Genomic DNA, 12,539 nt, shown 5'->3' on the forward strand with positions numbered 1-12,539 from the left:
TCCTTTCTTGGGTCACATGAGCATTCAGCATTCCCAGAGTAATTAAGAATGTGGCAATTTTTTTTTTTTCAAAGAATTTTTTCTGTCATCTTTACAGGGAAAACCTGCCAAGATTGGCCTTTGATTATACGCTGTAATGCTACAAGCCGCGGTTCAGTGAATCGGCCCCTACATAGGCACTTAAGTACCAGAGAAATACCCAGGGGCTACGTGAGAGCAGGAATGTTTCCACGTGAGGGAGCTGCAGGGTCGCCCGTCAGCGATGCCGCTGGCCAGGGTCGCCCGTCAGCGATGCCGCTGGCCAGGGTCGCCCGTCAGCGATGCCGCTGGCCAGGGTCGCCCGTCAGCGATGCCGCTGGCCAGGGTCGCCCGTCTGCGATGCCGCTGGCCAGGGTCGCCCGTCTGCGATGCCGCTGGCCAGGGTCGCCCGTCTGCGATGCCGCTGGCCAGGGTCGCCCGTCTGCGATGCCGCTGGCCAGGGTCATCGTGTTGGTAATGCCAGCCACTTGGCTAGGGCAGGCGATGGTTGAAGAATGAATCAGCGGACTGTAACCTGGGAATGGAAGCACCTGAGTGAAGGTGAGCCGCACCCTGGTGCGTCATGGTCGGATCAGGGAAACTTGCTATTTTCCTTTGACCCTGAACAATATAAGAGAGCTGTTATAACACGCAGCAGCCTGGAGGATAGTACATAAAGCCTGCTGGGAAACACATGCAAAGCAAGGGGAGGGAATGGGCTCAGATACAATAAAACCCTTTATTCAAATTGAAAAGAACTATTTATAATAATTAGAATAGAATGACAGAATAGAATATAATAGAATAGCCAAGATCTCAGGGGGAAACAAATAATGCAATCAGGATTCAAGGCTGATCAATTTCAGGGGTTTTTTTACACTTTTTTTTTTTTTTTTTTAGAGAAAACAATCCTAAAAAATAAAAATGTAGTTTTCTCCCCCAGGCCACAGTCAGAGAGGGTTCAGACGGATATTATACCCATTTTAGCCTTAAAATGTCATAAATGGCATTAATCACACAATAGTAACCAGAGATTTCATCAACGTGTCTGGCATTGGAGCCCCAGACTCATCGCGGTCTCTGGGGCAATTCCGACGTAATAACTCGGGGTAAGGCTCCCGGCGTGCCTGTCCGGCTAACGTGACAGCAGCTCTGCAGACGGCGGTTTCACACGGCAGGATATTTCACTTCCTCATGCTAAATGATTTCCAAAAGCGTACACGTTCCATTAAGGTATACATTTCGTGTTAGTTCCTCCTCCGATGAACTTCTAGACATCCATCAGTTCTGTTTATAGCTAAACATCTCCCAAATGCTGGCGGTATTACTATCACCAAAAAAAGCCTTGTGATCGCACAATGAACAAGAACACCTTAAAGCCTTCTCTGAATGACGAAGACCACAAACAATATCCTGAGACCCCATCGACAAACACTTAACTCAAATTGCTTTTCTGACGAGTCTACACATTTCTAGTTCCCTTACAAAATAAATCAAACTCTCAGTCACATTTGAAAAAACGCATCTCGCGATGTAGTCACGCTTGGGCCGTGATATACAGTTATGGTCGTATCGTATCAGCGTCTGCACCCTCCATCCGGCAGTTTGCCCAACATGATCCACTTCATGCCTATATATCAAACATACAGACACTCGGGCTTTCCTCCATGGGATCACCACTCATTCCCTGAAAACCACCCTGTAATATGATTTAAAACATAAGTCTGATCTACGATTGTTTTTGTTTGGAAGCCACAGACCATGTCGTGAAACGTCGCCCCTACCCAACAATAATCGAGCTTTATTTCCAAGCGGGCGAGCCACACTCCAAGACGTCCGCATTACGCTACGTCTGGGAGGACAACGCTCCACACACATGGCGACTCCTTTTGAAATCATGCACAATGCTGCCATGAACGATGATGGAGCGGAGTTATGATAGCACAGGACCTCAAAATGCGACGTAATGAACCATAATTACTTATTTCCTCATTCTCAACACCACGGGCAATCGACAAGACACATGGCTCTCAGTGGTATATAACCAGATCTCCATTGTGCCGACATGGTGGACACTTTGTCATCAATAACGCCTCCGTTACTGCAACAAGTGCTATCTGCAAGCGGTTAACGATACCGCGGAAAGCAACACGGCTGGTTACAGTAGTTCTGTTGACATCGTAAATACAGCCAGTTGATTCACAGATATCAATACTACTAGTCACAGGAGAAGTGGCCGGGGCATTTACACCGCGTACGTGGCATGCTGAAGGTCACCGCGCACACTTTGGAATAAAGGCTTCAGCGCTGGCGACCATCCCCATGAATTAAGACATATGGCGACCATCACCATGAATGAAACCGCGGGGCCCCTGATTCCAACGCTCTACCTCGGAACACAACAAAGGTCGCTGAGAAGGAGAGACATATGGCATGGCAGTTACCTGTATTTTGTATTGTGTGTTCCATGTAAAATAATCCCCACTAATGTCTGCACACGCACACGTATATAACAGATCAATTATATGACTTTACTGGAGACACGCGAGGAGCTTGGTTGTTATACCCGTGTTGATGCATAGACCACGTTCTATGGTTCAGGATAACGTTTTTTTCCCGGATGGTTTACCTTTAACCTTTTAATTCTTCCGACAGTAAGTTCAAACCAATTGAACTGCATCCGACGCCGTATTATTCACACACCCGTTACGCAAATATTTACTTTTTTCTGGATTTTTTTTATTTTATTTTTTTTAATTACACATGGCATGCATTCCTGGCTTTGTTAGGAAAAACATTAAACTGGTTTTTTTTTCCTTAAAGGGGAATTTTTATTTATTTATTTTTTTTTAATTATTAGAACATAAAAACGGATTTCAAATTATTATTTTATATTTCGACAACAAGCTTTCCTAAAATATTTTTTATGCTGCTTCCCCTTTAAATCAAAGCTTTAATCCAAGCCGTTTGTTCCCTTAAATAGGGCACAGTATTGTCTTTTCCACATTTTTTTAATATATATACATGTCCTGATGAAAGTCAGTAATGACTGAAACGTCGACTTGACTTTGAATAAAATGAAATTGTCTATTTAAAGACCTGGAGTGCTGACCTTCTTTTTGAAAGTGTTTTACATGGAAACTGCTGGTTACTAGCACCGGGCTTGGAATATTTGGAATGGTGTGCAATGGACTCTGTGAGTAAATATATATATATATATATATATATATATATATATATAATGTTCTTTTTACTGTAAATCAGTAAGTTGCACCTACAATCGTGTAAAGAAAGTAAAGCCACGCATTTGGCACTCCAGAACTAAATTGCAAAAGATATCTTGATGCAGATGTTTCACAGATAAGTAAAAGAAGATCAGGGATACTCTCAAGGGGGTAAGATGGACCGGATCAGACATAAAACTACCACAAAGTGCCCCCCACTGACCCCTCAGCTGTGGATCCTTCATCCTTCTCAACCTACCCGAGGTTCTGCCTGTAGACGGAGGTGCATCAGCTCCACAAACCAGCTGGGATCTGACTCGGCCCAGTGTGACACACATTGAGCCAAACCTTGCCCAGTTATAAGTTCACTTAAATTTTATAAAAAAAATCCTTTTTTGATAACTATTTACCAGTTTATACTGAGTGGAAGCTGGTGTGTAGGATGAATGCATAAGAGATGCTGAATCTAATGCTCTTGTAACTAAACACTAGTACTAATGAATGAACCAGCCAGATCCAAAAGTAATTCTTCAATGAAGCAAAGTTTTCCTCGTTCATATTTTTGCTGGGAGCACTGAATTGCCATGTGACACGGAGCCGGCATCGATAGGTTCTTTCGCAACAACCTAAAAGAGTCTCATTGTTTTTTGCATTATCGTCATCTGATTAAACCATTAAAACCAACAATAGGACGGTCTCATGAGGTTTATTTTCATAGCATACCAGAAATAATGTTCTGTCCTAGTGGAACAGCACCTTTACCCTATATCACGCTATTAAACAAATCAGCGTCATTTAAATAAAATCCATATATCTGGAGTCAGTTTGCAGACAGAGGCTGATTCGGAAAGTCAGACGTTACGCAATGTCTTAGCTACCTGGGAATAAAAAACTAACGCCTAACGACGTATAATTATGCCGGCTGCTTTCCAGCGGCCACGTCTCTGGGATACATTACTTCACTCGGGTGAAATGATTTTTCCAGCACCTGGGCTGCTGCTGCTTGATACGGTAAAGGGGTATTTATTTATAATGAAATTATATTACTGATAATTCACTAAGCTACAGAAAGACCGGCACCTACTGTCTGCGTCTTGGCATACCAAGTAACGCCAAACGAGAAGACGACGCGGAGAATGTTGGTGTTTTATTGATTTCGGAGCATTCCTTTCTGTTCTAACCTTTTCTCTGTACTTTTAAAAGGAGCAGCAGCGGCCAATCAGATGGCATATTGCTAGTTGAATAGTGGAGCCCAGCTGGCGTGTTGTATGTTATTGTAGCGAAGCCTTCATGAGTGGGACAGACGGCCTAGGGGCCTGGGTCAGAAGAGGGCACAAAATAAAACACCGAACAATATAGAGCTACAAAGACAGCCTGGGTCCTACTAGGGCTTGGCTGTTCCCAATAACCTCTGAGTAAGGAAAATGAGTATCGGCGTCATCATCATGCAAGGTCCTGGGTTCTTCTGGTATGTCCCATGGATAAGTTATTGGCTTTACGTTTACTTGTACAATGTATAGAACATACCACACTTTAATAATGACTTGCTCTTTTACATGGAATTCACCCGAGGTGCTCATGGAATGCAGTAAAACAAACTCCTCCGGCAGTGGCTGTACACGGTGTACACTATACTCATATATATGTATATATATATATATATATATATATATATATATATAGGCTGTACTAAGGTACCGAGCTTTACGTCATTGGCGGTAATGCGAGCCCAAATCCTATGTTTTACAGTTCTGTTCAAACAAAGCAAGCAACATACAAGTAATAGAGACATGTCATAGAAACAGCCTTAAGCGAATAGAACAGGCGCAGCCATCTTCATTTCAAATTAAAAGCCTTTGTAGCAAAAACTCCTTTTCAAACTTCCTACAGACTCTGAATATGAAATAATGCCCAAGAATTACACAAACAGGTCAGATCGGGGAATTCTATTATCTCCTATTAAAGGGCTTTAATGCACAGGTAGATTCTGCATGAAACCACCCCCCCATCATACTCATTTGCCCCTTTCCAACCCCCCCCCCCAATACTTTAATACGGATTCTTGTAGAGTGGGGTTATCAGGGCCACAAAACTACCCCTTTTTACAAAATGTTACCATACTTTGTATAATCTAAGCTTTTTTTTTTTCTCTGTAGGGGACCTAATGCAAGCCAGAATCTTTTGGTCACTGGGAACGGAACCCCCCCTGCTTCACACCACATCCTATTCACACAGCCCTGGAGCCCGTTACAGCAGAACACACGCAGTCACTCGAGCCCTAATGTCCCCAAGTTCAGCTGCCAGAGCACCCGCTTATCCGTTACACCATGTCTTCTGCCTCTCTATACAGCTCCGGGCCTGTCGCTCCTCTGCTTCAGACAAGCAGTTGGTTATCAGGGCTCTGATGAATGGCGATCAGTACAGTGTCACTTTATGGTAGGGAGAAATTATATATATATATATATATATATATATATATATATATAATATATAATGTTATCCAATTGGTTTACAGTCAATATATGGCAGAAACCCTTTCATCACATTGTTACCACAGCGCAGCGAGGAGGAGAGGCAAATTACTATGACATCATACATTTATAGAATACAGCAACCACAAAGTATCACAGGCCTGCGTATCGGGGAGAAACATGATCCAGTGGGATGTGGGCTTGTTTAGCAGCGATAGCAAACGTATGTTATGAATTATTTTAAATAGCGCCATCATATTCCACGTCGCTATACGATGAGGTATGTAATTGTAACAACCTCTGATTGATCAGCAGAGCTATCCGGACCTTGAGCGTCAAAATAATTCCAAGAACGCATTTTATACCTGAAAGAGGCAACATTAATACAGAAAATACAACCAGGCTACAAATATGAATCATTTGCGCGATCTCTATATTACATTTACCCAGGTGTACAAGATTTAGATCGCCGAGCCCCATGTCCATGTGAAGGGAGATTAAGGTGACCTGCGATGTATTACAGTGGGCTCGTAAACGCCGCAGGACTTTCTGTATCGCATTACATGGTATAAAGCATCAAACCATCTTAAAAAAGTCACAACATTAGTTAGTTAGCCAGCACTTTTTTTTTTTTATGTTAGGGTAGTAAAACATGGCTCCCCCTTCTTATAATTAGGAAACGCTGGCAGATCCCGTGATACCGCAGCAGCTGGAGACTGAGGTCTGTATCTGAAACCCCTCTGACGGATTGTAAGCCTTTTCGACCAGACCTATCTTGTGATTGCACGGCCTGTCAGAAGCGCTGTGGGAATTGTAGGCGGCATTTAAAATAACATAATCATTCATTCACCGGGGAAATCAATGACAGAACTCATGGTAACAGAGTGAAAAAGATCCTTTCTGAAAAAAAGTTATATTAAACACATTCCCTTTTTAACAATTTCTGTCCGTGAAGGGTTTTTGCTACTTTTGAGACATCATATCAGATAAACTATTCTTACAGAGCAGGAAGGAAATTGGCGAAAGCAACAAAATAAAATGTAGCGGCAAAACATACGATTATAAATAGCGATGAAACACGAGTAAGTGAGTTAATTAACCAATAAAAAGGCAACTGCAGGCACCGCGATGATCTACACCCCCACAGCTGTCTGAGCATCATAGGAGTTATAGTCCAGACACAGTTAAAGCACTATAAATGTTGGCCACCCCGCCTGTGTATCCGGCGCTTGCTTGACATTTCATTTTAATGTGATGGCGTATAAAGAAAACCATGGTCCCAAAAAGTCCTCACTGTATTAGCCTCTACCACTACTGATGGGAGGCTGTTCCACTTATCTACCACCCTCCCAGTAAAATAAATAGAGCAGATTAAATGTAGTTCAATGAGTGCACAGCACTGCACTTATTCAGATAAGGAGTTAGATGAAGAGAAAGGGGTCTGGAATAGTTTATTTTAACCAATATTTTCTAGAATGTATATAAAATATACACTCACATTCTAAATGTCTGACAGCTGCATTCCATCCCGATCACTGAGATTCGGGGCGCTCTGCAGGGCTGACCCCCGCGATGCGCTGCGGATACAATATTTAAACACCAGTTGTGGACACTGTGCCAGCAGGTGGTGGCTTTGACTACGGCGTCTCACAGCGCCCATAATTCCTTGAATATGAACTCATTGTGCCCGGTCGGCTGTCATCAGCTACAATTCCTGCAGCCAGGACTATGCTGCCCCCCCTCCTCCTCCTCGGGCGGACTATTCGTGGTTAAACAGGTAACACATCATGTCGGTGTCCGTGCATATCTTATACATTAATTCAGGTTCTGACCTCCAGTCCTGTCCCAACATATTACTGACTTGCCACTACCTGCCATGGTGTCGATGACATCAATCGCTGGATCCTGTGTGTCACGATATCTGCTGTCCCCCAGAACCCAAAGTACATTAAGCCATAGGAAAGAACGGAGCCCCAAATCTCCCCCATAACCCCATCTTACCTCCTCTATGGCTGTGACTGTGTTCCTGCACTGGGTCAGCTTGGTGGTGAAGTTGGAGGCAGTAGGAGACTTGTAATCCTCATTAGTCTCAGCCACAAATTCCGACACGCTGATGAGATCCGGCATGGTGATGAGTGACCAGGAGCAGCGCACGGTGCGCACACACACTACACAACACTAAAGACACCGCTAGACAGTGACACCCAGTACACACACAACTCAAGGGAGCAGCCACGGCACCATGCGCTCCCGGTGCAATATCCTCCCAACAAAAGCAGGGAATCACAATGCCGGACGGCGCCGCTGGAACACAAACAACACAATACACACAAAGTGTGAGGCAGGTGACAGCAGAGATCAAACGTGCCCGGACTGCACCCCCAGCAGCGGCCGCCGCTCCATGAGCCCGAGATCCAGAGAGCAGGGCAGTGGCTCCAGAGTGCGCCTCCCAGTGCCCGCGCTCCTCCTTCCCAGTATCCACACCCCACCTCCCAGTGCCCGCGCTCCTCCTTCCCAATATCCACACCCCACCTCCCAGTGCCCGCGCTCCTCCTTCCCAGTATCCACACCCCACCTCCCAGTGCCCGCGCTCCTCCTTCCCAGTATCCACACCCCACCTCCCAGTGCCCGCGCTCCTCCTTCCCAATATCCACACCCCACCTCCCAGTGCCCGCGCTCCTCCTTCCCAGTATCCACACCCCACCTCCCAGTGCCCGCGCTCCTCCTTCCCAGTATCCACACCCCACCTCCCAGTGCCCGCTCTCCTCCTTCCCAGTATCCACACCCCACCTCCCAGTGCCCGCTCTCCTCCTTCCCAGTATCCACACCCCACCTCCCAGTGCCCGCGCTCCTCCTTCCCAGTATCCACACCCCACCTCCCAGTGTCCGCGCTCCTCCTTCCCAGTATCCACACCCCACCTTCCCAGTGTCATCATCCCTCTCCCAGTAACCCGCACCTCCTCACTCCTCCCAGTCCGCCTACACGTCAGACAAATCTTATTTAATTCCTTCCCAGTCCACCCCTCCAAAACATTCAGCCCGTGAGGACCCCCCCTCTCTCTTTAACCCTCAGCCTGTGAGGGCCCCCAACTCTTACCCTCAGACCATGGAGACCCCCGCCCTCTCTCTAACCCCCAGCCTGTGAGGACCCCCCCCCTCTCTCTTTAACCCCAGCCTGTGAGGACCCCCCTCACCCTCAGACCATGAAGACCTTCTCCCCAGTCTGTGTGGACCCCCAACCTGTGCCCCCTGCACCTGCCACACCTGTACCTGGATTCAGTTGCCCCCTTACGGGTGCATTCTAGTATCACTGTTCTGACTCTTATCATTTCCACCATAACGTCTTCCAGTGAATATCAGGCCGTGACGTCGCTCTCATTGTAACCCGCGCCCGCCCGCGCTTCCTCCCTCATGCGAAATACATGTCCAGTCACCCCGGCTCTGAAAGGGTTAATAGCTTATTATTTCAGACAGTTTGTGTTGCTCTGCAAGAAACTTTATTAGCAACGCACAATGTGACATTGGAATGAACTTTACAGCCTATTACCTGCCTGTCCTGTTCTTCCAGAAGGGCGTGGAGTCCGGTCACACGGATGGGCAGGTTTGTTCCTGAAGGCAGGCATTTCTTTTTAGCTGAAAAATAGTAGAATTATTCAAAAATGAATATGTTTGAAAATGTAACATTTCACCGTTTGTAAATAATACCTATGTTACAATAACAACTATAGTAATGTTTTTTTGTAAATAACAGAAATGTGTATTTTGAAACATAGAGCGGGAAATATTTCTGCTGTACAAAGCTTTTTATGTCATAAGTGACTATTTTCCCACCTGTGATTTGAGTAGAAAATTGGCAAGAAACCCCCTCTAATGAATGAATTGCGATGCCAGATTGCTGACACAGAAATATTGGGCAGGAAAAAAAAAAATAAATCAGCTTGGGAAAGTCGTACGTATGTCTGGTGTTAACAAAAAAGCCCAATTAAAGACCCTTCCGGAGGCGAGTGGCTATATTTAAGCACACGTAATGTGAATGTTGCGTGTAAGTGTGCAGTTCCACTCATGTGGAATCTGGAGCTCTCTAGCGTGTTATGCTAATAACCCTTGGCAGATCTGCCATTTGCTTCCCCCCCTTCTATTCCCATTGTACAGCGCCACTGAATATGATGGTGCTATATAAAACAATAAAGAAACATTTAAAAAGCTTTTTTCACTTTCTATGGCAGCAGCTGATTGGTGCCGTGATTTGCCACATGCAGCGCCCGCCCAGTACACATTTTGAATGGGGCAAAACGCTACACAATTAAAGCACTATTTCTAGGCCCGGGTTGGGGAATTGACAGTGCTATACATTATGGTGCTCATGTTACACGGGACCAGATGCCCTCCTTATATCCACATAATCAGCAAAATCTGCCCTAATATCTCTGTCTCTGAAGTTGCAGTGGGATAATGAATATGGCGCATGCACAAACTGGGTGAGCATCGGGGGTGTGGATACCTATGGCTCATTTACTGAAATTAGAAACATGTGTAGAGCTCTACTTGCCGATCAACTAGAACCTTTTTTGAAGCCCATTCTTTGCATGCACCGACTCGCCTTCCATGCCAAGTGGCTAATATGTAGCTCTTAAAACATTATATAATACAATCTTTTTTTAAAAGATATTTTTAATATTAAAGGGTGGATCCTCCTCTTTAATGGTCAGCTGTACGTGTAATACCAAAGATATTACGTTTCAGGGTGTATCATCCGTGTCTAACGTGTTACATGACACCAATAATTACACGGCTGCCTAAAAGCTTTCTTTTTACACTTTTCAATATAATAGACCGTTAAAGTATGCGGACGCTACAATCATTTTATTGCATTTGCGAAAGCCTCATCCAAATAAAATGGTAGTTATTCTGGCGAGCCTCGTATTGGTGTTCAAGCAGAAGATATGATGCCGTTGCCACGTGTGTGCATGTTCACATGGCAGAGAGGTCAAAAAGACACAAATAAACCTGTTTCACCACATACTTAGTGTGGATTGTGCGGAACTAGATGCAGTAAACGCTCACAAAATATCTTGTTTGGTTTCAAACATAAGGTGCGTCAGACAGAAGGTTATTTGCCCAAATGTATTTGTGATAGCTACAACTGGACACATTATAACCAGTGTTCCCTCTTAAGCTGTGCGCTTGTGCGCGCGCACATAGCTTTCAGAGGGAGCGCACACGAAGAAAAATTGTGCGCACAACCAGTAGCGTACCGAAGGGGGGCGGTCCGCTACTGGTTGTGCGCACGGCACCCCTCCAGAGATGGACAGTAATGTCTGCCGCTAGAGGAGCAAGCTCGGTTGGGGAGATCAAGGATCTCCCTCTAACCGTCTTTAAAAAAATCAAGGGAGCTGGAGGTCTGTTAATGCAGGCCTCCGATCCTTTCGATGCGCGCGGCAACTGATACTGCGCGTCGGGATTTGATGTCATATCCCGGCGCACAGCACTGAAGCCACGCCCACTGCCTCCACTGCAAAGGAAGGAGAGGACACAGAAGAGGAAGAACGAACAGGAGGAAAAGTGACAGGTAGGAAAACATTCTGTGAGAGTGGATTAGTAAGTGTGTGAGAGTGATGGGTGTTATGCTGTAGTTTAAACTGAATGTTTGTGAATGAGTGTGTGTGTGATAGCATGGATGTGTAAGTGTGTGTGGGGGATAGCATGGCATAGGGAGGCTGTAATCATATTCCTATCATGCTCAGATTCCAGCATGTACTGGCTGCCTGAGCATGATAGGATTGCTGTTAGCAATTATATATTTTTTTGTTCAATTTTGGTGTGTTAACCACACCTTTTATTAAAAGTAAGTAACACACCAAAATTGGACAGAAAAATTCGATAACAATATTAATATATATATGATTGCTAACAGCAATCCCACTCCTATCATGCCCAAGCAACCAGTACATGCTAGAACCTGGGCATGATAGTAGTGTGATTGCTGTTAATTATATATATATGATACTAGGCCAGACACTAAAGTGGTAGGCCTACACCACATCAATGTTTGGCTTAGTATTTAGTGATTGGGGTTATGCTGCATTATTGTCAATGTCTGGCTCAATGTATAATGATAGGTGTTATGTTGTAACACGATCAATGTGTGCCTCTGTATATAGTGATAGGTGTTATGTTGTAACACGATCAATGTGTGCCTCCCTATATAATGTTTAGCAGTTATGCTGTACCACCGTCAATGTTTGCCTCAGTATATAATGATAGCAGTTATGCTGTACCACCGTCAATGTTTGCCTCAGTATATAATGATAGCAGTTATGCTGTACCACCGTCAATGTTTGCCTCAGTATATAATGATAGCAGTTATGCTGTAACACCGTCAATGTCTGCCTCAGTATATAGTGATAGCAGTTATGTTGTACCACCGTCAATGCCTGCCTTAGTAAATACCGTATTTGCTCGATTATAAGACGACCCTGATTATAAGACGACCCCCCAAAATCTGAATATTAACTTAGGAAAAAAAGAAAAAGCCTGAATATAAGACGACCCTAAAGGAAAAAAGTTTTACCAGTAAATGTTAATTCATGTAAACTATTTTTTTTAATAAAAGCTATGATTGAGAAAAATATTTTTTTTGTTTTTATTTCTTGTATTTTCCAACCTGTCCCCCAGTTACGCACATCTGCCCCCAGGCTTGCCACTCCAATATGGCACTGTGGCCCATGATATGCCTTTTAACCCTCTATATGCCACTGTGCCCCATGGTATGCCTTTTGACCCCCTATGTGCCACTCTGCCTCCAGAAATGCCTTATACCCCTATA

The 12,539-nt window shown here is 44.6% G+C and overlaps 1 protein-coding gene across 1 annotated transcript in view; it reads right to left on the minus strand.

Annotated features, from left to right (window-relative positions):
- LOC149288373 (arf-GAP with SH3 domain, ANK repeat and PH domain-containing protein 2-like) overlaps positions 1-7,840 on the minus strand; it is a 71,357-nt gene extending 63,517 nt beyond the window's left edge. Inside the window, exon 1 of the mRNA XM_089491893.1 lies at positions 7,715-7,840. Within this exon, the coding sequence (XP_089348019.1) occupies positions 7,715-7,840 (126 nt within the window). The remainder of the gene's footprint in view (positions 1-7,714) is intronic.
- Between the last annotated feature and the right edge of the window lie 4,699 nt (positions 7,841-12,539).

This window comes from Sceloporus occidentalis, unplaced genomic scaffold, assembly GCF_023333645.1.
Source record: "Sceloporus occidentalis isolate IW3139 unplaced genomic scaffold, rSceOcc1.0.p SCAF_52, whole genome shotgun sequence".
NCBI lineage: Eukaryota > Metazoa > Chordata > Lepidosauria > Squamata > Phrynosomatidae > Sceloporus > Sceloporus occidentalis.